Below are 21105 nucleotides of genomic sequence, written 5' to 3'. Positions count from 1 at the left end.
TAAGGTGAATCCAGACACACACACTGGGCTGTGTGCACCAAGAGGGGCAGCGTTGATTTAGGGCATTACTCAGACAGAGAGAGAGAGAAAGAGGGAGAAAGAAGGAGAGTCTCCCCTGACTGCATTAGAAGAGCCTCCAGCCTTTGTGATTCCTTTTGATCAAATCTCTGTGAAAGATGAGTGTCATGCCCTCTTCCAGCCAGCTGTGAGGGGACTGCCCTGTGACTCTGAGGGGGTAGACGTGTGTGTGTGTGTGTGTGTGTGTGTGTGTGTGTGTGTGTGTGTGTGTGTGTGTGTGTGTGTGTGTGTGTGTGTGCCTGCACGAGTGAAAGAGCATGCACACCTCGATGTGTGCACACGAGTCTGTGTGTGTTGTGTGTGCAGGCTAGGGAGGGAGCAGGCAGCTCCTGAGGTGAGAATGCCGAGTGGGAGGATCTCATTCCAATCCCCTGTGCCCAGTTTCAACACACACACACCCTCAGACACACACACACACACACACACACACACACACACACACACACACACACACACACACACACACACACACACACACACGCTGAACATCTTGAGTAGTTTAGAGCCAGTCCACGGCAACATTAGAGGAGAGAAAGCAGAGGAGGCGTGTATGTGTGTGCATCTGTGCAGTGAGAGTAAAAGCACAGTGACTACTACTTTGCTTTTTTGTGGAGTGTTGGTGGCTCAGTGTGTGTGTGTGTGTGTGTGTGTGTGTGTGTTTGTGTGTGAGAGAGAGAAACAGAGTAGATGTGTGTCTATGTTGTTGAAGGAGATGCTGCTGGGTGTGATGGCTCTTCTGCGTTAGTAGTTGTGCAGACAGGAGAGTTGGAGGCAGTTGTTTTGTGGGACTCGCGGGGAATGGCAAACTGCACGGTATCCTTGGAAACATCCGACTAAATGACAATGGCTGAGGTAAGAGACAGCTTTTCACCGCTCCAGCTCTTCTCTCACACACTGCCGGCACACACGAGCAGGATATGTTTAACAAAGACAAAGTGGAAGGAGTTTATGTGGATCAGTGACAGGCAGGAGGAGTGCAGACATCAGCCGGAACATGCTCAGGCACACTGGGATCCACATTCACCTTGCGCTGATCCGTGTTTTCTTTAAGATTTGTTGTTACAAGTTGTTACATGGTGATCTATAGAGCTGAGCAGTGTTGAACATTTTTGGATACTAATGCCAAAACTCAGGTTATGTATCGGAGTTTCAGTCTTATACCAAAGAGATACTTTTTTCTTAGTTTACTTTGGAGAAATATACATTTGTTGCAACAGTTCTTAAATGTTTCAAAAGACAAGCAGCTCTACAGAAACTGGCTAAATAAAACTGTAACAAATTGACAATTGATTTATTGAATTGAGGCACTATTTGACGAAATAATGAGTAAACATTCATTCATATCTGTATGATATTTGGTCAGATTTGGTAATTGAGTTTTCCAGAAAGTTTTTAAAGCTGACATTTCTATGACTTGAAGTCGCTCTCAAACAAACTGAAAGGATCCAGATGAGAGTGTGTTTGACCCAGTCTGTAGGGACAAAGATTGTCCTCACATGCCTTCTCAAATACCCAGAGACAACTCTTGGTTCTGCTTTTGTCTTTTAACCGAATTCTTTGATCTTTATATTCATCTGTTTTATTGTATCATGTCATGTTCCGTTATATTCTCTGGTTATAACTTCTACTGTGTCGGAAAAACAATAAGCTCCTGTGAGGGCAAAAAGTGCTCAACTATTAGAGGAGAGAGAACCAGCCTCCATTACTTACCTGGGCTTGTCCTCTATCCATCGGTCTGTCTGTCTGTCTGCCTGTAGTTTAGGAAGCAGTGCAGCCTGGCCTCCTGGCTGTTGGCCACAGCCTTTTGGAATGTAATTTAAGAGCAGCCTAATGTTTTGTTGCAGCCATAATGTAACAATTAGCTGAGCTGTCTGTGTGGTGGTGGTGGTGTCGGTAGCGACAAAACACTCTCCATGTCTGTATGTGTACAGTGTGTGTGTGTGTGTGTGTGTGTGTGTGTGTAATCATCTAAACAGTTGGAGGAGACACAGTCGTGGTGTATTGTCTGTTAGATTGCTGTGTGTCAGATTGAAGTTTAACTTCCACAACAATATGAGATGTAAAAAGATTGAATGAAGGAACCGACACTATCTGCTCATCCACGCTGAAATAATAATAATAAAAAAAACATTTGAAAAAGAATGATATTTTATCTTGATTAAAAAAAAAAAGCCAATTGCAATGACTTGTTTATTTATCACTAACATTTTGAATTACTTTTTAAAATTCATACAAATCTGAGAGACACTTACTTGTGTTTTGTCATTTATCATCTTTTTAACCAGAAAATGAACAAATTAAAAACTACAAACAAATGATGACCGATACGTCAAATGGTCTGCTATGATAATATCATTTTTCATCAGTAGTTTAAGGGATGGGAAATAGATTCATAACCACTTTTTCAAAAAATGGCAAACAAGTTACATTTAACTAAAACTAACAGTTTTTTGTTTTTTAACTCAACCCTTATTTCACAAATATCAAAAGAATAAACACTATCGTACAACAAATATAATCTTAAAAATCTATTTACTGAACTCATCGACGATTGAGCTCCACGTCGCTTTGGTCTGTGAGGTGTGTTGGTTCTTCCTCACACATTTAGTCCTCCTACAGGTTACCTTTTATTGTGTTTCATTCTGTGATTAACAGAGTGTGTGTGTGTGTGTGTGTGTGTGTGTGTGTGCGTGTGTGTGTGTGAGAGTAGAGTGGCCCTCTGTGGCTTTTCTTCATGTCATATTCCTGCCCCTATCTCACTCACTCTATTGGTTGTTTCCCCTTTCTAACTACAACTTCTGTGTGTGTCTCTCTGTTCTTCTTTAGGGCTGCAGGGCCCTGGAGCACAACACACACACACACACACACACACACACACACACACACACACACACACACACACACACACACACACACACACACACACACACACACACACACACACACACACACACACACACACACACACACACACGAACACACCCACACACACACACACACACACACACGTGCTTGTGTGTAACAAAACAACACATAGGGCCGCTGCTTGTAGTTGCACTCCGTTTTTTGTGTGTGTGACAGCAGTAGCAACTGTAGCCTTTCAGCCTCAGCTTCATTAGGTTCATGATGGTCCATCTTTGAGAGGATGTGTGTGTGTGTGTGTGTGTGTGTGTGTGTGTGTGTGTGTGTGTGTGTGTGTGTGTGTGCGTGCGTTTGTGTGTGTGTATCTTCTCCAGCCTTTTACCCCCCTCAGCGTCTCCTCGAGTCGTGATCCGCCCCTCCTGGCCCCCAACCTACCCCCTTAACACCCCCTAACTCCCCACACACACACACACACACACACACACACACACACACACACACACACACACAGCAGCCACCCCTTGTCGGCTCTGCGCTGCCACCAAAAGGCTTGTGAGGATTTGTCAGGCAGATGTGACAAGATTGTCAAGAGGCAGGCGAGGAGAGAGGGAGATCTGATATTAATCAGAGCGTAGCTGGGAGCCAAACTCTCTCAGACTCAGTGTACTAACATGTTCCCCTCATTTACTCCCTCTCTGAGCCAAACACTCCCTCCGAGTTCCTAACGGGGAGCCACATATACCAGGAAGCCAACCAAACTTTGGATCACCTCCTCCCCCCACCCCCACCACCACAAGCTCATTGTCTTTTAAGATTTTTTTTTATTCTTTTTTTTTTTTAAAGCCAACCGTACCTCATGGACATTCAGGTAAAGATTTTTTCCCTTTGTTGTATATTTCAGTGTTGAAACACGTCGTGTGTGTGTTTGCTTTCTCGTGATTGACTGCTGGATGAGTCTGAAATAATGAGTTGTTCACGCTGTCTTTGGGCTGTATGGACTCTTAATAGGCTCAAACACAGCCTGTCACTACTTGTACTCGCTCAGGCTTTTCCTTGGTTTGTCTTCTCCTTTTCAGGTCCGATGCGGTGTTAAAGGAATGCTCTTTTATTTATTTAATTTAAGTGTATTTTAAAAGCTGTTACTGACAGGGAACTTACTTAAAAACTAAGCACAGGCTGCATGGCTTTGCAGCTGAGGGGTTGCGTATAAAAAAAAGTCAAATGTTTCGAATAAAACTTGATGGAATCATTTTAGGGAATATCACAAGTGAGTGGTTTCTATCTGGTGCTGTGTGTTAAAGTGCTTCCTCTTTGTCAGTGGAGTGACATTAAATCAGAAGCTGAGCGGCTCGTGTATCGTAACCCCGCTTTAACTAACACTTGTCATCAATTAACATTTTACTACCTTGCTGTCATATACATAACTCGATCCAAGGCCTGATTTATTCATGAGACTGTGTTCTGTGCTCATACGACACACACACACACACACACACACACACACACACACACACACACACACACACACACACACACACACACACACACACACACACACACACACGCGCACACACACACACACACACACACACACACACACACACTCACACACAAAGCCTGTGATCGCCGGTGGGGCCAGATGTGCTCAATGTGTAAGCTTTGGTGCTGAGGTGGTTTTATTGGTGGAAGTTGGCGTTATTTGCAGAATATGTGAGTGGTACCAGGAACACTGTCCTCCCTTTAAATTCCTCAGTGTTTTCTGTGTGTTCTGGCTGGGATAAGATATTAATTCCTCTGTGTGTCTGTGTGTGTGTGTGTGTGTGTGTGTGCGTTCAGCTTTTTCTGATCGCTGTGCTGCAGTTAGTTTAAAATTGTCCATTTAAATATATGCTGTACAGTATATGCTGTAATTTAAAACATATACTGTGTTGGAAATATGCTAAATTGTTCAGTCGTTTTTTATTACATAAAAAATAACACATTTTCACTGTGAATAGCAATCATATGTAATTTCCTTAATTTAAAAAAAATATTTATACGGTTATATCGTTAAAAAGCCAGAAACTAGAGAAAATGTATATCGTAAGTTGAAAAAGCTGTTTTTGTTTGACCAGCAGTCTGAAGATATGAGCTCTATAATGATACAGAGCAGAAAATACTAATGAATGACAAAATGAACCAGTATGTGTTAAAATTTTCTTTTTGTGTAACTAACCGATCCATCCACAGGCTGCACTAATAAAGCATCCTTTATCAAGGGTTTATAAATCGCAACACATTGTTTTATTCATGGTCAATAAATAATGAACTTTTCTTTTGCGTTGTCAAGTTGGGAGGAGGAAGAGGAGGAACAGCAGCCACAAATATTTTGTAACCTGAAACCCAAAAGTGTTCTCATGTATGTCTTATAACTGAGCATTTATAAATAGTTTATGGGTCATTAATAAATCCATTGGTTGTGATTCCTGATGCCTTTACCTTAATTGAAAGTATCCACTTATTTTATAAATGTATATTTGAACAAGAGACATTCTGGAAGCAATCTGTAGCAAAAATAGTGTTGTTTTTTTATGATAATAATGACAAACAATACTATAAACTATATAAATCCCAAACTTTATGTCATTGCTGTGTGTCACAATCATTTCCAGCAGAGCACCCAGTCCGTGGGCTCTTTGTGGAAAGTTGCCATAAAAGATTTCAATAAAATAGTGAAAAAAAAAGGTGAATCTTAAATGACTCAAATCTGCACCATGCAATTCAGCGATCATTTATATTTCCCATCAGGAAGAACTCTCATTTCCTTTATTTCCCATGTGCAATAATTGTCTGATTAATGGCTGATAGTAAAATCTGATCTGCTCTCAGTTGGCCGTCAGTCTCCCTCTTCCTCAGCGCTACTCATCGCCCCGCTTGTTATTCATTCTTTGGCACCAGCTCCGCTTGTCTCCCCATTTAGTGTCACTTTGTGCAGGGTTGCTGCTAATTGATTAGTTTTCCAGTGCATTAGGCCAACAAGTCTCCGTCCATCCCCGAACCGTCTCTGTCCAAGCAGCTGTTCGCTTCTGCAGAGTCTCTAAAGCACCGTGGCTATTCAGGACATATGGTAGGATTTTATTTTAAGAGCCAGAAAGGACCATTTCATTTTGTGTGTGTGTGTGTGTGTGTGTGTGTGTGTGTGTGTGTGTGTGTGTGTGTGTGTGTGTGTGTGTGTGTGTGTGTGTGTGTGTGTGTGTGTGTGTGTGTGTGTGTGTGTGTGTGTGTGTGTGTGTGTGTGAGAAGGATATCATGGCTGTAACCCAGCGATGGAATGAAGATGACGTTCCACGAGACAGAACATATCCTTTTTTCTTTCTTTCGTAGAACTCATGCCGTAGTTTTTGTACATGATATCCACACAGTCTACTGTATATGTGAAGGTGACCACATAGATCCACGGTTAGATAAACTGTTGATAAAACGTCAGTATTGTTAGATCAGTTAGAGTGGACTGAGAGAGCGAGTTTGATTGTGGTTCAATATTAAATTGAAAATTCTAATCAATTAAAAATAGTTACATATATGGAAATGATGTGTACAGGTACATTTTTACCACTCAAATCTAATGCAAACATCATGTTTTTATTTCATATTCAGGATTGGGTTGTCATGGTGCACGCGCACGCACACACACACACACACACACACACACACACACACACACACACACACACACACACACACACAGACGGACACACAAACACACACTACATACACACACGCACACACACACACTCACACGCACACATGCACACGCACACACACACACACGTACACACGCGCACACGCGCACACACACACACACACACACACACACACACACACACACACACACACACACACACACACACACACTCACACACCCCAGTTTTATGTCGTCCTAGCCTTCACCTCGAATTTATTTATTTTCTTAGCTTCCCTTTCTCTCTCTTTACCCTCCTTTCATGGCCTCCATCTATACATCCTACACAGCCTGACCTCTGTGCGTACAGTCTCTCAACTGAGGTGCCTTTAAGTGCAACAAACAGACGGACACTGATGGACTGAGGACTGGTGGCACAATCAAGACACACACAAAGAACCTGAATACGCTTTCACTTAAAGCCAAAAAATGAAGATTGACAAAAGTAGTGGTGCCACTGCCATACAAATTCATACACACGGAGAAATTAGTGTGATTCAGAGAGAACAAGGCTCTGTAGGTTCATGGTATCCGGAGCAGGAAGATGTATTTTTTTTCTACTATTTCTCACTATGCAAAATCCTATTTTTTATTATTCCTTGTTTTTTTAAAGTCATTTTTATTGTTTTGCCTCTTCAAGGCTTTATTTATTTAGTGCAGCTAAAGATTGACAGGAAACAGGGAGAGAGAGAGAAAGGAAGACATACAGCAAAGGGCTGCAGGTTGGAGTCCGACCCAGGCTGCTGCAGTGAGGACTTTGGGCCCGTGTGTACGGGGCGCCTGGTAGCTCAGTAGTATAGCAGGCGCCCCACATCAGTCCTGACTTAAAGGCACTGTACTCAACATTCAGAATATTTATACAGCAGCAAACAAATATTTTCTATGTAAAGACATAGTGGAGTAATGAGCAGAAAATGGAGTAATTCTCCCTCTGTGTGTGTTGCAGTCTGAGTTCAATCGTCTTTGTTATTGAGATGAGAGCTGTGTGAAGGCTATCCCAAACCTTTTATTTTTATTTTTAATATTTCCTGGAAACCACCTTTTAATCTACTTAGGGTAATATATATATAGTTATATATATATGATTACAAACAGAGAAGCTCCAATAATAAAATTAATAATAAAGAAGTTTATACACTCACTGGTTTGCTTCAATTATTACTGTGCGCTCACAGGAATACACTTCACAAGCAGCAGTGAGGATGTGGACTGTTTTGGCCCAGGTTTGACTTTCAGGGTTAATGCAAGCTGCACTTACTCCTGAAGTGTCCCAGTTCTATAGTTTGTAACAATTCTTACACTACAGCCTTACACTACAAAAAATGTGAAAAGCATTCAGTGAAGTGAACAAGTTATTATGCTGGCTAAAAAACACTGATCAACAACAGCAAATTTAATAGCATTTCATTTTTTGTATTTTCTTACTGTGGACTATACAAATCAAACTTTTATGATTTGGCACTATAAATAAAATTGAATTGAATTGGACATTTTTGTTGTTGTTTTCAAAGCCCTTGTACAAATCTACACTATTTGTCATTAATTCAACACCACGTACTACGGAAACGCTTATGTATTAGAGGCATGTGTAATGCATGCCGAGGTGTGTGTAGTGGTGGGGGGTTGATGTGTGGCTACGCTGCTATACATCACTGATATAAAGAAACAACAGTGTGTTAGCTTTGGCTTCAAAAACATCGACCTAGCCACATAATGCATCGTGCAATTAGTCTTCTTGTCCTCGACTTTGGTGATGCGTGTGTACAGTGGCTTTGTTGTGACAACAGAAAATAGAAAGAGATGGTGCAGAGTCTCAGTCACCAAGAGCTTCTGTTGTCGTGGCACGCCCTGCACTGCCATATTTCCTCCTCTTCTTCTTAGGTACTCATGAAATGAATCACTAATTAAGATAAACGACCTGGAGCACACTGTGCATTGGTATGTGTGTGTGTGTGTGTGTGTGTGTGTGTGTGTGTGTGTGTGTGTGTGTGTGTGTGTGTGTGTGTGTGTGTGTGTTTTACAGGCTGGTGAGCAAGCAGGGGCACCTGATTGAGATGTATATTAGGGGGAGCAGCAGCAGGAGGTGTGTGTGTGCACCCACAGTGGGATGGGATTAGCCTAATTGGGCCGAGTTGGTTCTTGGTGCTCTGTAATGATGGGATTATGTCCCTGAGAGATGAGCAAAGGGTTTTTTACACCTCACCACTGTCCGGAGGAGGCTGAGTTAGCCAGCCGGAGATGAAACCCGACAGAGAGGGCGATAGAGAGAAAAGCAAAGCAAACGGATGTCACGGGACTGAAGGCTGGAGCTACCATGCTGTGTTTCAAGGCCAGGTAACTGCTGCCACCTTCATCTCGGGTCAGTTTATCCGTCCTAATGATGAGAGGTTATTTTAAGGTGAACTAATGTGATCCCATATCTCAAGGACAAGCCCAGCCTCAAGCGCAGAACCAAGTGGCTGACTAAATGAGGAGGAGGAGGTCCCTTACCCATCCACCCTCCCACACTTTTCTTCCTTCCCCGCTCGTGGAGAGCTCCAGCAAGGAGCTAAGCATGCCGCTCATGTATACTAAAACCCCACTGATCATGCATTATAGATGCAGAGGGAGAGAGGTGGCGTAATGCAGCCACTCTGAGGTTTTCAGCATGTAGCACTAACAACTCTGGCTTTGATCATAAATCTGATGATCCTTTTCCCTCAGTTCCTCGTGTGTAAATGATTTTTTTTTTTTGGTCCAAGGCTTAGAGAGAGGGGAAGCAGAGTCATTTTTAGTGTATCACCTCTATGCAGGGTCGCTGCCAAGTCAGCAACTACCCAGAAAACTTGACTCATTACTGCCATTCACTCCTCACTTTGAGTCTCCATGTCTTTCCACTTACTCTGCTCTCTGCATGTTTATCCCATAGATTGTATAAAAAATGGACATAGCATACCCGTTGAGGTCTGTTCTCTAAACTTGATCCAATTGTCCTCGCCTACAGGAGCCTCCATCTTGTCAGACTTTGACTCTGCCTCATTTCCTTTTGACCAAAAAAGGGCATGTATGTGACGTTGGGGGGAGGGAGATACGTCAATCTGACTGACGTTTACCTCCGAGGAGAAGTGAGGGCCAGAGGCTAGCTGTCACTCAAGAGGCCACGCCCCTAATTATTCATAAACTTTAACCTCCAATAAAATAAAAACTAGCCTGGTCCAAAACAATTCATCCCCTCAGTGTTGTCATGGAGATAAGACCTAAACATACATGTCTTTTCATACCAGGTCTTAAACATGTTTAATGATTCTGTGAAATCGGCCTGTTTAACATGGGGCTCAATGAGAAACTGCTCTATTATGCAAACTAATCCTAGTGGACACTTTTTGGCACTTCCTGATTGGATCAACCAGAAAGTGGCTGTGGTTGTGGCCTTGGTTTATCCTGAAAAGATAAAAAAAAGCTATTAGCAGATGAGTCCTCTGACCTGTGTGTGTGTGTGTGTGTGTGTGTGTGTGTGTGTGTGTGTGTGTGTGTGTGTGTGTGTGTGTGTGTGTGTGTGTGTGTGTGTGTGTGTGTGTGTGTGTGTGTGTGTGTGTGTGTGTTTGTGTGTGTGTGTGTGTGTGTGTGTGTGTGTGTGTCTGTGATTGATTGAGATGGTTTTGATGGTCCAGGTGTGTCCGAGAACTTTTGTTACTGTAGAGAGGACCGGCCAGCACCACTGACACACACACACACACACACACACACACACACACACACACACACACACACACACACACACACACACACACACACACACACACACACACACCTGTACTAATGCTGCTCTCACAGGGCAGACCAGGCAAAAATTGATACACAAATTGAGAGAAAAATCACTTAGGGAAACTATGCTCTTTCTGTCTGTTTCCACGGGCGCTCGTTATTGGAGCGAAGCAGATCTACAGCCACGCACACGCTGACACTTCCTCACCTGCACAGTCACAGAAGGCTGAGATGACATATTTTATTTTGTTATGTTACATTCCTGAGTATTCAAATGGGGCATAACATTAATAATGTCAGATCTTTGATAGGATGGATGATCTTTGAGGATTTTAAACATGTGCACTGCCCAAATGAAACTTCAGCTCCTCTAGTGCCTCAAAATCTCAAGGTTTACAACCATATGAAATTTGTCTGAACAAAATAATGCAAGAGATCTGCAATATTCTCATTTTATGGAATGCTGCATCTTGGGTTGGAATTGTTCAGTTAATATAAGCATCAGCTTCTTAGCTTCATAAAAGTGTTGGGAGAAAATATACTGAATGTATTTTGGACTGATCATTTTATTCATATCAAGAGACATGGACATTTAGAAGGATACGTTCTGGAGAGGTCAATGATGCCAGATACATAGGGAAAACAGGAAAACCTTTTTTGTGTGCTCATTTAAAAAGAAAAAAAACGTGTTTGTTTGTGTTAACAGGCTATCTGCTGCACTTTGGTGAACTGTAACTGTGATAGCTTCAAGCCTGGGAAGCTGAAGCGGAGGCAGTGTGAAAACTGCAAGCATGGCTGGGTAGCACACGGTAAGATTTCACTCTTTCTACTGGTGATGAGAAAACATTCAACTGATGCTCTTTTCAATAATATAATGGTATAATGGGGGGTTAATTCACATAAAACATTCTCTTTTATGGGGGGTTTATTGACAAAAAACGTTCTCACTCCCCACTAATATTCCCTACTAATAGTTTTTATATGTCTAGGAGTGTCGGTTTCAGTCATTTCTACCTTTTAAAACTATTCAACAGCAACCTTATCTGTCAACACAACACACTGTCAACAGTAGAAGGATTCAGTGAAAACGGTTGAGTGTTCTGAGGATTATCCAGAGTGACAGGGACGCTGTATGATAAAAGGGGTTTAAGAGGTGGGATACAGTGATTGTTTCATGTCACAATTAAGCCTCATGTCTTGGCTAAAGTCCCAACTCAAGTCTCAATGAAGTCCTTAATTTTGCGGCAGAAAGAAGAAATAATTTATTTTTTTTATTTTTTATTGATTTCAAATAGTTTATAATAGAATAATAGTTCTTACATCCACTCTGAGCTCTGGTCTGCGCTGACAAATTCCCCTTTTGCTTCCTACTCGCACAACATAGCTGATTTTCAGTACATCCACTGTCAGGAAGAATTTTTTTCACAACATCCTTTTGAATCTTTGGTTAAGTCAAAAGACTTGTGTCTTGTGTTAATATCAAATGTTCTTTGAAGTATTTTAATTTTTATTTATTTTTTCAAATCCAACATCATGACATTTATCAGTAGTCCACACCTCATGTGACTGTTGAATTTTTCAGTACCATCTTCCTGTACTGTAAAATAAAGTCCATTCACCTCCATTGTATTGTGGTGAGACAGAAATCTTAGAGCGATACCTCAGTAAAACCTAAACCACTATCTGAATGCTTATACAGTAAGAAAGAGTATAAATGTATCTTTTACATTTATAAGTACCATCATTTGGAATAACACTTTTTCAAACTGCAGGGTCGCTGGTGTTAATTAAAATATTGTTCAGTTCTGTTCATATACACTCATTTACTAATGTTTCGGAGTACAGCTCTGCACAATTGACTTGAATACAATGAAAATGAATCAGCTTTCCCCCCAAATGTTTTTATCATTATACTAGAAATGATTATTTGTTGCTCATACAGTATTACAATATTTTAATTTAATTGTGTATAATTACATCTCTAAAGCAGCTAATAAAACATTGCTGAACAAATAAATTCGTTTTTTTTTATATACAAACAAACTACGTTGAGATTTTTTGTATTTTGTTTAGTTGTTTTTTTATGTAAACATTTCGATTTTGTCACGTATTATATGTTTTAATAATTACATTTTCTACATTTACATAGACATTTAAAGGTCTGCATTGTATATATATCTATATTGTTCAAGCCTGCCTGCACACGTTTTCCAATCCTCCGTTGTGTCTCTGTGCTCAGTGATTCATCAAACCAGTGTTTCATCAAATATAATCCAGTCATATGTGGTGTGTGTGTATTCTAGCCCTGAGTAAACTGAAGGTGCATCACATGTACCAGAGCAGCCAGGTGGAGATTGTGCACTCCAACGTGGTGTTCGATATCTGCAGCCTGATGCTGTATGGCACCCAGGCCATCCCCATCCGCCTCAAGATCCTCCTGGACCGCCTTTTCTCTGTCCTCAAGCAGGAGGAGGTCATCCAGATCCTCAACGCGCTTGACTGGACACTGCAGGACTACATACGAGGATACGTGCTCCAGGTGAGGAGCTGTGTGTGTGTGTGTGTGTGTGTGTGTGTGTATGTGAGTGTGTTTAAGACTACATGTTATTGGGATTATGCCTTGTGGGTTTCTGTACAGTGCAAAAGTTATTTTAAAAACATTTTGGGAAATACTTTATTTGTTTTCTTTCTGAGAAAGAGAATACAAATATTAATCTCAGGGCGCACTCACACTGTCTGTCCGTACCGTGCCCCGGGCTTTAGGGTACTTGCCCCCCCCTCCAGGCCCGTTTGTACTCACACTGCCTGTGCCTCGGCGGAATGCTTCTTGCTGCCTATACGTCATCACGCTGTAACACGTCACACGCATTGATTGACGTCATCGCGATGCGTCGCTTTGTTTACAAATCTCTCCATAGACCTCTGAGTTTTTGTGCGTCTTGTCCAACTGTTTTCGAATATTTTCATCTGACCAAATCTGCAGTAAACACTCCACATCCACATCACACCTTAAACCTTTCACTGCATGGTCCCTCCTTCTTTTCTCTATGTCCTAACAGGTGCACATAAAATTATGTCAGAACCGCCGTAGGCCTCGTGCTCGTACACGTGCGCATGCTGGTGCTCGTACAGGTGCAAACGTGCTTTACAAAAGCCCACCTTTCCCAAACGGGCCATGGCCGGCAAGCGGGCCGCAGCTAGGCGCGGTATGGTTGCACTCACACTGGTTAAACGAACTAGACTTTACCCGTGAAACCTGTTTGGGCACGGTACGAAGGACGGAGTGTGAGTGCGCCCTCAGGATTGTGTGATACGTACTAAGGACTTGCTTAATACAAAGACTGAAAGCAGGAGGAAGCAGGAGGAAACAGGAGGCGGTTGCGATCCCCCGCTCCTCCGGTCCGCATGTCAAAGTGTCCAAAGTGACAGTGAACCCCAAATTGCTCCCCTCGCTGCACATGGTTGTGTGAATGTGGTGTGAATGATTAGATTAGATGGTATGCAGATGTCCACTGCCATCAGTGTGAATGTCTGTGTGAATGGGTGAATGTGACAAGTAGTCAGAAGACTAGAAAGGCGCTATATAAGTACATTCCACAGGTTCATTTACTTTCCTGGATCTGTTCAAAGTTTAAAAATACACTTATAAACACCTCTAAACTTATGTGCTGAAACTTTTGGAAGAATATCTTTGGGGTTAATGACTGCACAGCAATTCAAAATATTGTTGTAACATTGAGTTTGTAAAGTTTGGTAAGGGATGGGAATCAAAAAATTATTTCAGTTGAAAACTGGAAATGGAATCGGAATGGTATGCCTCCAAGCGTATCAATTCCTTTTATCAATGCTGGCATGTTTTTCTGACATAAGCTGCTCGAAAATTGCAGTCATGTCGGAGAGGAAGAAATGTTGCAAGGTGTGGCTTCATTTCATCAAGAGTGCTGCTTGTAATGTCTGTAAACACCAGCAATATGCTAAAACATATGTCTATGCAACTAGGGCTTCAATTCTAGGAATGTCATGTGTTAGCCACTATGCCGGAAATGCTGCGAAAGTGCTCGGTCCCAGGGAGACTGAAGAATCACAAATCACAAATCACAACCTGTTGTTTTTACAATTCTGTTCATGGGTTTAATATACACCATGTGCAAGAGCTTTAGAGGTGTTGGTAGGCCTGTTTTTGAACCTTGGACAGTCAGACTAGCTGTTTCCCCCTGCCACCAATCTTTATGCTGAGATATTTTAACACATTGTAACCATAGCTCCCAGTATTTCCCAAACTATTCTTTAAATATTAAAACAATTTCAACTAAGTATGTAATAAAATTCATTTCAGGATAGGAGAGCCTCTAGAAACAGCCTGCAGGCTAACACGTTCTAGTTTTAGGGTCGCATGTTGGCCTCCAGGCTGAGTGAGTGAGAGTATATGAAGGGAGAAACAGAGGGAATTTCTGAGGAAGACAAGAGAGGAGGAGGGAGAAGGGGGTCAGGAAAGCGTGCATGAACATAGGAGAGAGTAGGGAGGTGATGTTGCGACCAGTGCCATGAGCTCACTTGTTACACTGCTGATGCCCGTTGCTGTGGTAGCACCAGCTTAGGGAGATCTCCACACTGTGCCGGGTAGATTTGTAAATATTTTTTCTTTTGCTTCAGATTTCCTCTCAAGCCAGAGCCAAGCTGGCCGAGGTCTGGGCTGCAGACTCTATGTCCATGCGAGCTCTCAATTCGATTAGTACATCATCAAGTATTCAAGTTGTGCTGCGTTTAATTCAAGTTAGTTCATCTAATGGCTAACGTAGAGTCAGAATCCTCTGCAGGCGCCCAATGAATGCTCTGTGATGAAATATTAATCACGGTTATGGCATGAAGCAGCTCCTCACTTTCAAAGACACCCAAACTCACATGTGATTACTGCTGGGCTATGGAGAGAGGACCTGCTTGATCAATGTGAGCCGCCCTCTGATCACCCTTCCCTTACTTGTGTGCCTATATATATGTGTGTGTGTGTGTGTGTGTGTGTGTGTGTGTGTGTGTGTGTGTGTGTGTGTGTGTGTGTGCGTGTGTGCGTGTGTGTGTGTGTGTGTGTGTTTGTTCTCTGTCTGCTTCTGCTGATGCAGATTGAGCAAATCCACATGATATAAATGAAGAGAAATGACCTGCAAGATGAAACACTGTGCGTCTGTGTAATGAGGGTTCTTAGGTTCTGTACTGCCCCCTTGTATTAACACTCCATCTGGTTCTTTTATATAGCTGCCTTGCCAGTCTGCTTTATAGGGTGTGTCATCTAACTCAATCTGTGAATATGTATGAGCAATCCAACAGACACGTTTAATACTAATGTTGAAATTGCTCCTTCTCTCCTTTCTTTTTTATTTTCCCTCACCCTTTCTTCCTGCCCTTTCTGCAGGATGTAGCTGGGAAGGTGCTGGACCGTTGGGCCATCATGACATTCGAGGAGGAGATTGCCACACTGCAGCAGTTTCTGCGTTTTGGAGAGACCAAGTCCATAGTGGAGCTGATGGCTCTGCAGGACAAGGAGGGCCAGGCAGTGTTGGTTCCCAGCACCCGCACCAACTCAGACATTCGCACTTTCATTGAGCGCAATACCCCACGCACTGCTGCCAACCTCTCTACAACCAAAGTCGATAAGCTGAGCAACAACAGCATGCACCACTTTGAGAACTTTGTCAACAGCATGGCCTTCATGCTGCCCTTCCAGCTGTTAGGCTCTGTTCCTGCACCGTTTCTGGGCTCACCAACAGGGGCACCACAGCACCACCAACACCAGCAGCACCAGCAGCCATGCCGAGGGTCAATTGAGCAGCAGAGTCAGAGACGAGATGATCAAGGTCAAGATGGTCTAGGGAGGGATAACCCCCTCTCTCTTTCTAACCCTCCAGAGAGCAGCCTGCTAGGTTCCAGCTCTGTCTCATTCACTGCTGATCTAGACCAGGTTGGAGACAAGCCAATGGACAGCCTCTGCACCACCACAAAGATCGAGGCAGAAGACTTCTCCACTAGTGACAACTACTCAGATGGACCCTCCACACCGTGCACACCCTCCATGAGCTCTGACGTAACCCAGATGTCACCTGAGGGCAAATTGCGCTCCCTGGACAGGAATGGGAGCAACAATGGAGGGGTCTCAGGAGGTGGTGGCGGAGGATGCTCCCTGAAGAAAGGTCGCGTATATTGCAACGCCTGTGAGAAGACATTCTACGACAAAGGCACACTGAAAATCCACTACAATGCAGTGCACCTAAAGATTAAGCACAAGTGTACAATTGAAGGCTGCAACATGGTATTCAGCTCGCTGCGCAGTCGCAATCGCCATAGTGCCAACCCAAACCCACGGCTACACATGCCAATGAACCGCAACAATCGGGACAAAGACCTGCGAGGCAGCTTATCAGGTGATGAGAGCTCTCAAGGGGAAAAAAGGCCAGAATATGGAACCCCCATCCCTGTCTGCTCTGCAGAAAGCCATAAGTCAGTGCCCAGCTACATGGTAAGCCATGTGGACACTGGCTCTAAACTCCACAGCAGCTCATTCCCCAACATGGGCCAGAGTGGCATCCTCTTCCCTAACTTAAAAACAGTACAGCCAGTCCTGCCTTTCTACCGTAGCCTGGTAACCCCAGCAGAGCTAGCCAACACCCCAGGAACACTACCCTCCCTCCCTCTCTTATCCTCCTCTGTACCCATCAAACCCATCACAGCCCCTGAACCCTGCATGACAGACCCCATACCAAAGAAAAAGTCTCGGAAGTCAAGCATGCCAATAAAGATAGAGAAGGAGGTGCTGGAGCGAGATGAACAGATGGATAAGGTGAGCAGCTCTGAGGATGAGGCTCCTTTACAGGGCAGGAACAAGGAAGAATGTGAGGGAATCCGAGCAGAAGGTCATATGTGCACAAAACAAGCAGGGGAGGAGAGGCAGGTGAGAGGGGCTTACATTGGTGAAGAGAAGGAAAGGGAAGGCACCAAGCATCTGTTGGACCAATCTTTAGATATAGGAATGACAGCAAGGGCGGACAAAGACGATGGGCCAAGACGAGCTGAAACAGGGGTCATCACCTCTGCTGCCTCCCCCTTCGAAGACCGACTGATGGAGAATCACTGTGACAACAATGTACTCTGTCTGGAACCAAATGGAAATAAAGAAAAGGAGGACAGCGAGCATGCAAACTCACTGCATGCTGCTGACAGGATTTCAGAGCTCAGATGGGATGAGGGTGACCACAGGCTGACTAATGGGAGTGCTCTCCAGCTCATAGACTGTGAGAGGGAGGAATCGGACAGTTGTATAGATGACTACGGGGACTCAGGTTTGTCTCACCTCGACCCCAACGCTGACCTTCAACACCACTGTGAGATCTGCAGTAAGACCTTTAAGAACCCCTACAGTGTCAAGATGCACTACCAAAATGTCCACCTGAAGGAGATGCACCTTTGCACAGTGGAAGGCTGCAATGCTGCCTTCCCCTCCCGTAGGAGCAGAGACAGGTGAGAGGCAGCCATATATTGTTATTGTTCCAGCACAGGTTATCAGAATTTCTGACACAAAAAAGCCTGGACATTTTACTGTTTTTGTAGTCGTAAGAGTTCATAACTTAACTTTAAGGCGTTGCAGTTTCTTCATGATTCCACTAAGTAGAAACCTGGTAAATCAGTAATATAACATGAGATTGGAGGTTCTCAACTATGTGGCACTGAAACATGTAAATGTGCTGGCAGGGAGGACATTATAATCAGCTCTTCTAGCTAGAATGGAAATGGCAGATTCTTGGGCTGCAAGAATCTTTGTGTCGGTAATTTTATCACCTGTCCAGATAGGATCTGTGCAGACGCTGCAGATGTCTGCAGATGTCTGCCTGCAGTCAAAATGTATTGAGACTACACACATGGATGATATCTGCAGTCCTCATGTGTGAATATGTACAAACAGAGCTTATATAGCACATACATTGACAAAGGGAAGTCCATATTGAATGCTGAATCAACTCTTCCTGTGTAAACCATAAACAGAATGTGGAAAAAGCAGAATGCAGGTCGCTGAAATGTCCAAAGACTGTTGATAATGTATTTTTTTTCTGTTTTATCTACAGACACAGTGCAAATTTGAACCTTCACCACAAACTGCTGACCAAAGACTCATTCAGCCCAGCCAACACCCTTTACTTGCCCTCATCCCACTGTAGAGACAGAGATTCTGTTGGCCGGGACTACTACCAAGACCAGCGGGACAGAGATCTACCCCATCGAGACCCAACCAGTCAGACCTCCGTCATCTTCCGAGGACACAACCGTATGGGCCTGGTCTTCCCAATGAGCAAAATGTCTCCTGCCCCAAACAGTGCTGAGGCATCTCCTTTAGGAGAAATGGTGGGATTAGAAGGAGGAGGAGAAGGTGGTGGAAGTGAGGAGGATGGGGCAGTCCTGGACCTGAGCACCTCTTCCTCTGCCCCCCCTCGTGGCAGCGGCAGTGCTCAATCTTCCTGGGACTCAGATGGTGGCGGTAGTGAAGAAGGGGAAGGGATTGAAGAGGATGAGGAGGCCCTCCCCATGGAGGACAGTGATGAAAGCTGTGATGGGATTGGAGTGGGGAGGCCTGGGGGTGAGGAGTTGGCACTTCGGGGAGAGAGGACCCTGGGAATTGGGGGCGGACAAGGTGGAATTCAGGCAGGTGGGGTAGGATCTCCAATAACCTGCCACGTCTGCCAAAAGGTCTACAGCAACAAAGGAACATTCAGAGCCCATTACAAGACTGTCCATCTGCGACTGCTTCACAAGTGTAAAGTCCCTGGCTGCAATACATCCTTCTCCTCTGTGCGAAGCAGAAACAGGCACAGCCAGAACCCAAACCTTCACAGGAACCTAGCTGTTAGCTCAGGAGCCACGATGGACCAGGAGTAGTGATTTGAGCTCATGCGCCAGCATGACTGATTTCCTTGTTTCTAAGTGTCCCTTTGTTGTTGTTGTTGTTGTTGTTGTTGTTTTTGGGCCCCTAAAGAAGGCTCATCAATTAGCACTTTTTAAATTCCATACCTTAGTACAGTTATCATATATTGGGAAAAAGGAGAGAAAAAAAGAAATAAGTTAATTTGTTGCAACTTGCCTTTGTAACAATCAACTTTTACACAAGGCAGAAGTTGAACATCTGTCTGTGTTTACACATCAACATAAAAAGAATAACTGAAACATACACTCGTTGGTAAATTCATTTTCAACACCGAAAAATGTGACCTTAATGAGTCTCTTTTGTTGTAACACAGTACTGATTTCTTTGCATTGGTTTGCTTTACAGCCCAGTTTAGACCTTCAAAAGATTAATTTGTATGATCTGAATTTGTCCAGTGTTGTCCAAGTGAGAGTTGAACCATGAAAATGTATCATGCAAGTTATTTTTTCTTGTGTTTTTGTTGTCAGATGTTCACATCTTCCCTGTGAGTTGGTGCATAATGTATTGATCAAAAGCAGTAGTGAAGTAACCTCTACATGTGTCAATTCATTCGTTTGGACAATGGTTTTCAAAATTAGTCTTTGTTGAAAAACTATAGTGTTGTGAGCTTGACCAATAAGTTATTGTATGGTGTTAAATATGATCTGTCTTTACTGTTCTGGTTGTTGCATACTGCTAATGTTGACCAAAGATTTTTTCAGTCCACAGGTGTGTATAGAAACCCCTTTGTAATGTGTGAGGGGTATGCAGTATTAAAAGGACCCACCCAGTTTTTTCTCATCTACTTTGTGATAAACAGCAGTATTCAGGGGTGGGCTCTGTTGTAAAATTAAATTAAATTCATCAAACAAAACAAAAAAAACAAAAAAAAAACACTTTTGAGTTATCGAGGTGAAAAAATTATCATGATTTTGGTGGTGTTTTTGTAAAGAATTCTGCTTGTGGGACTAAACTTGATTAAGACATTGCCCATATTGTTTGTGTGGTTACTTACAGTATCCTGACTGACTGGGCAAACAGCAGGAAGATATGCTATATCTGGAGGCTAGATGCATGTACTGTGAATAAGTCAAACACTGAGAAATCATAATAAAAAAAAAATGCAATTTATAATAATGGCCCCACTCGTGAGCACACCCTTAAAAAATAACTGGTAAACAAAATGTTTATGAAGCTGTATATTCTGTGAATAGAGTAATTTGTTATCTGAAAGAGACCAAAATGTATACTGTATAAAATAGGCAAATTTCACCAATAACAATACAGGTTTTTTTTTGTTTTTTGTTTTTTAATGAATGACCAAGATCATTGTGTTGTACATGATTATTTCACCATGGTCTACTGTTGTGGTTTTGCTCTGCATTCTGCATATTTTATTCATACTGTATTTAAAAACAATGGGCCAAATTTAAGATCCCATGTGTTGTTTGGATTTGTTAAAAAAAGGAGCAAAACCAACATATGTTCATAGGTGTTCATGTTTCCTTTGATTTAATGTTACAATATTCATTACAATTAAATAAAAAGCCATATGTTTGCAAGCCTCATTCCATTCAATTTCTATTCACTAAACAGATGAGCACAATCATTACTTGTATCATTGTGAATAAAAGACATTGTCCCACACAGCCAACATTTTCTTTCACTTTTATTTTAAACATACCACATGTGCGCAGAACCTCTAGCTAGTGGCTTCTTTCCCCAGTCAGAAGCTACAGTAGCATCAGCATTTGCTCAC

The 21105-nt window shown here is 42.8% G+C and overlaps 1 protein-coding gene across 1 annotated transcript; it reads left to right on the top strand.

The window, feature by feature from the left end:
• The first annotated feature begins 653 nt into the window (after nt 1–653).
• Nucleotides 654–20765, top strand: bnc1 (basonuclin zinc finger protein 1). The gene is made up of 5 exons (XM_083940260.1): nt 654–930; nt 11112–11214; nt 12709–12944; nt 15813–17911; nt 18514–20765. Exons 1-5 carry the CDS (start codon nt 916–918, stop codon nt 19319–19321), a joined length of 3261 nt encoding a protein of 1086 aa, XP_083796386.1. The 5' UTR covers nt 654–915; the 3' UTR covers nt 19322–20765.
• Nucleotides 20766–21105: the final 340 nt, after the last annotated feature.

The sequence above is a fragment of the Echiichthys vipera genome, assembly GCF_963691815.1.
Source record: "Echiichthys vipera genome assembly, chromosome: 1".
NCBI classification, from domain to species: Eukaryota; Metazoa; Chordata; class Actinopteri; order Perciformes; family Trachinidae; genus Echiichthys; species Echiichthys vipera.
The sequence above is the reverse complement of the archived record's forward strand: the minus strand, read 5'-3'. Positions and strand labels throughout refer to the sequence as shown.

Bases quoted from the DNA above. Each gene is read 5' to 3' on its own strand.
- bnc1 (XM_083940260.1), top strand. The intron at 11,215-12,708 runs GTAAGATTTCAC...TGTGTATTCTAG, and splicing joins GCATGGCTGGGTAGCACACG to CCCTGAGTAAACTGAAGGTG. The intron at 17,912-18,513 runs GTGAGAGGCAGC...TTTTATCTACAG, and splicing joins TCCCGTAGGAGCAGAGACAG to ACACAGTGCAAATTTGAACC.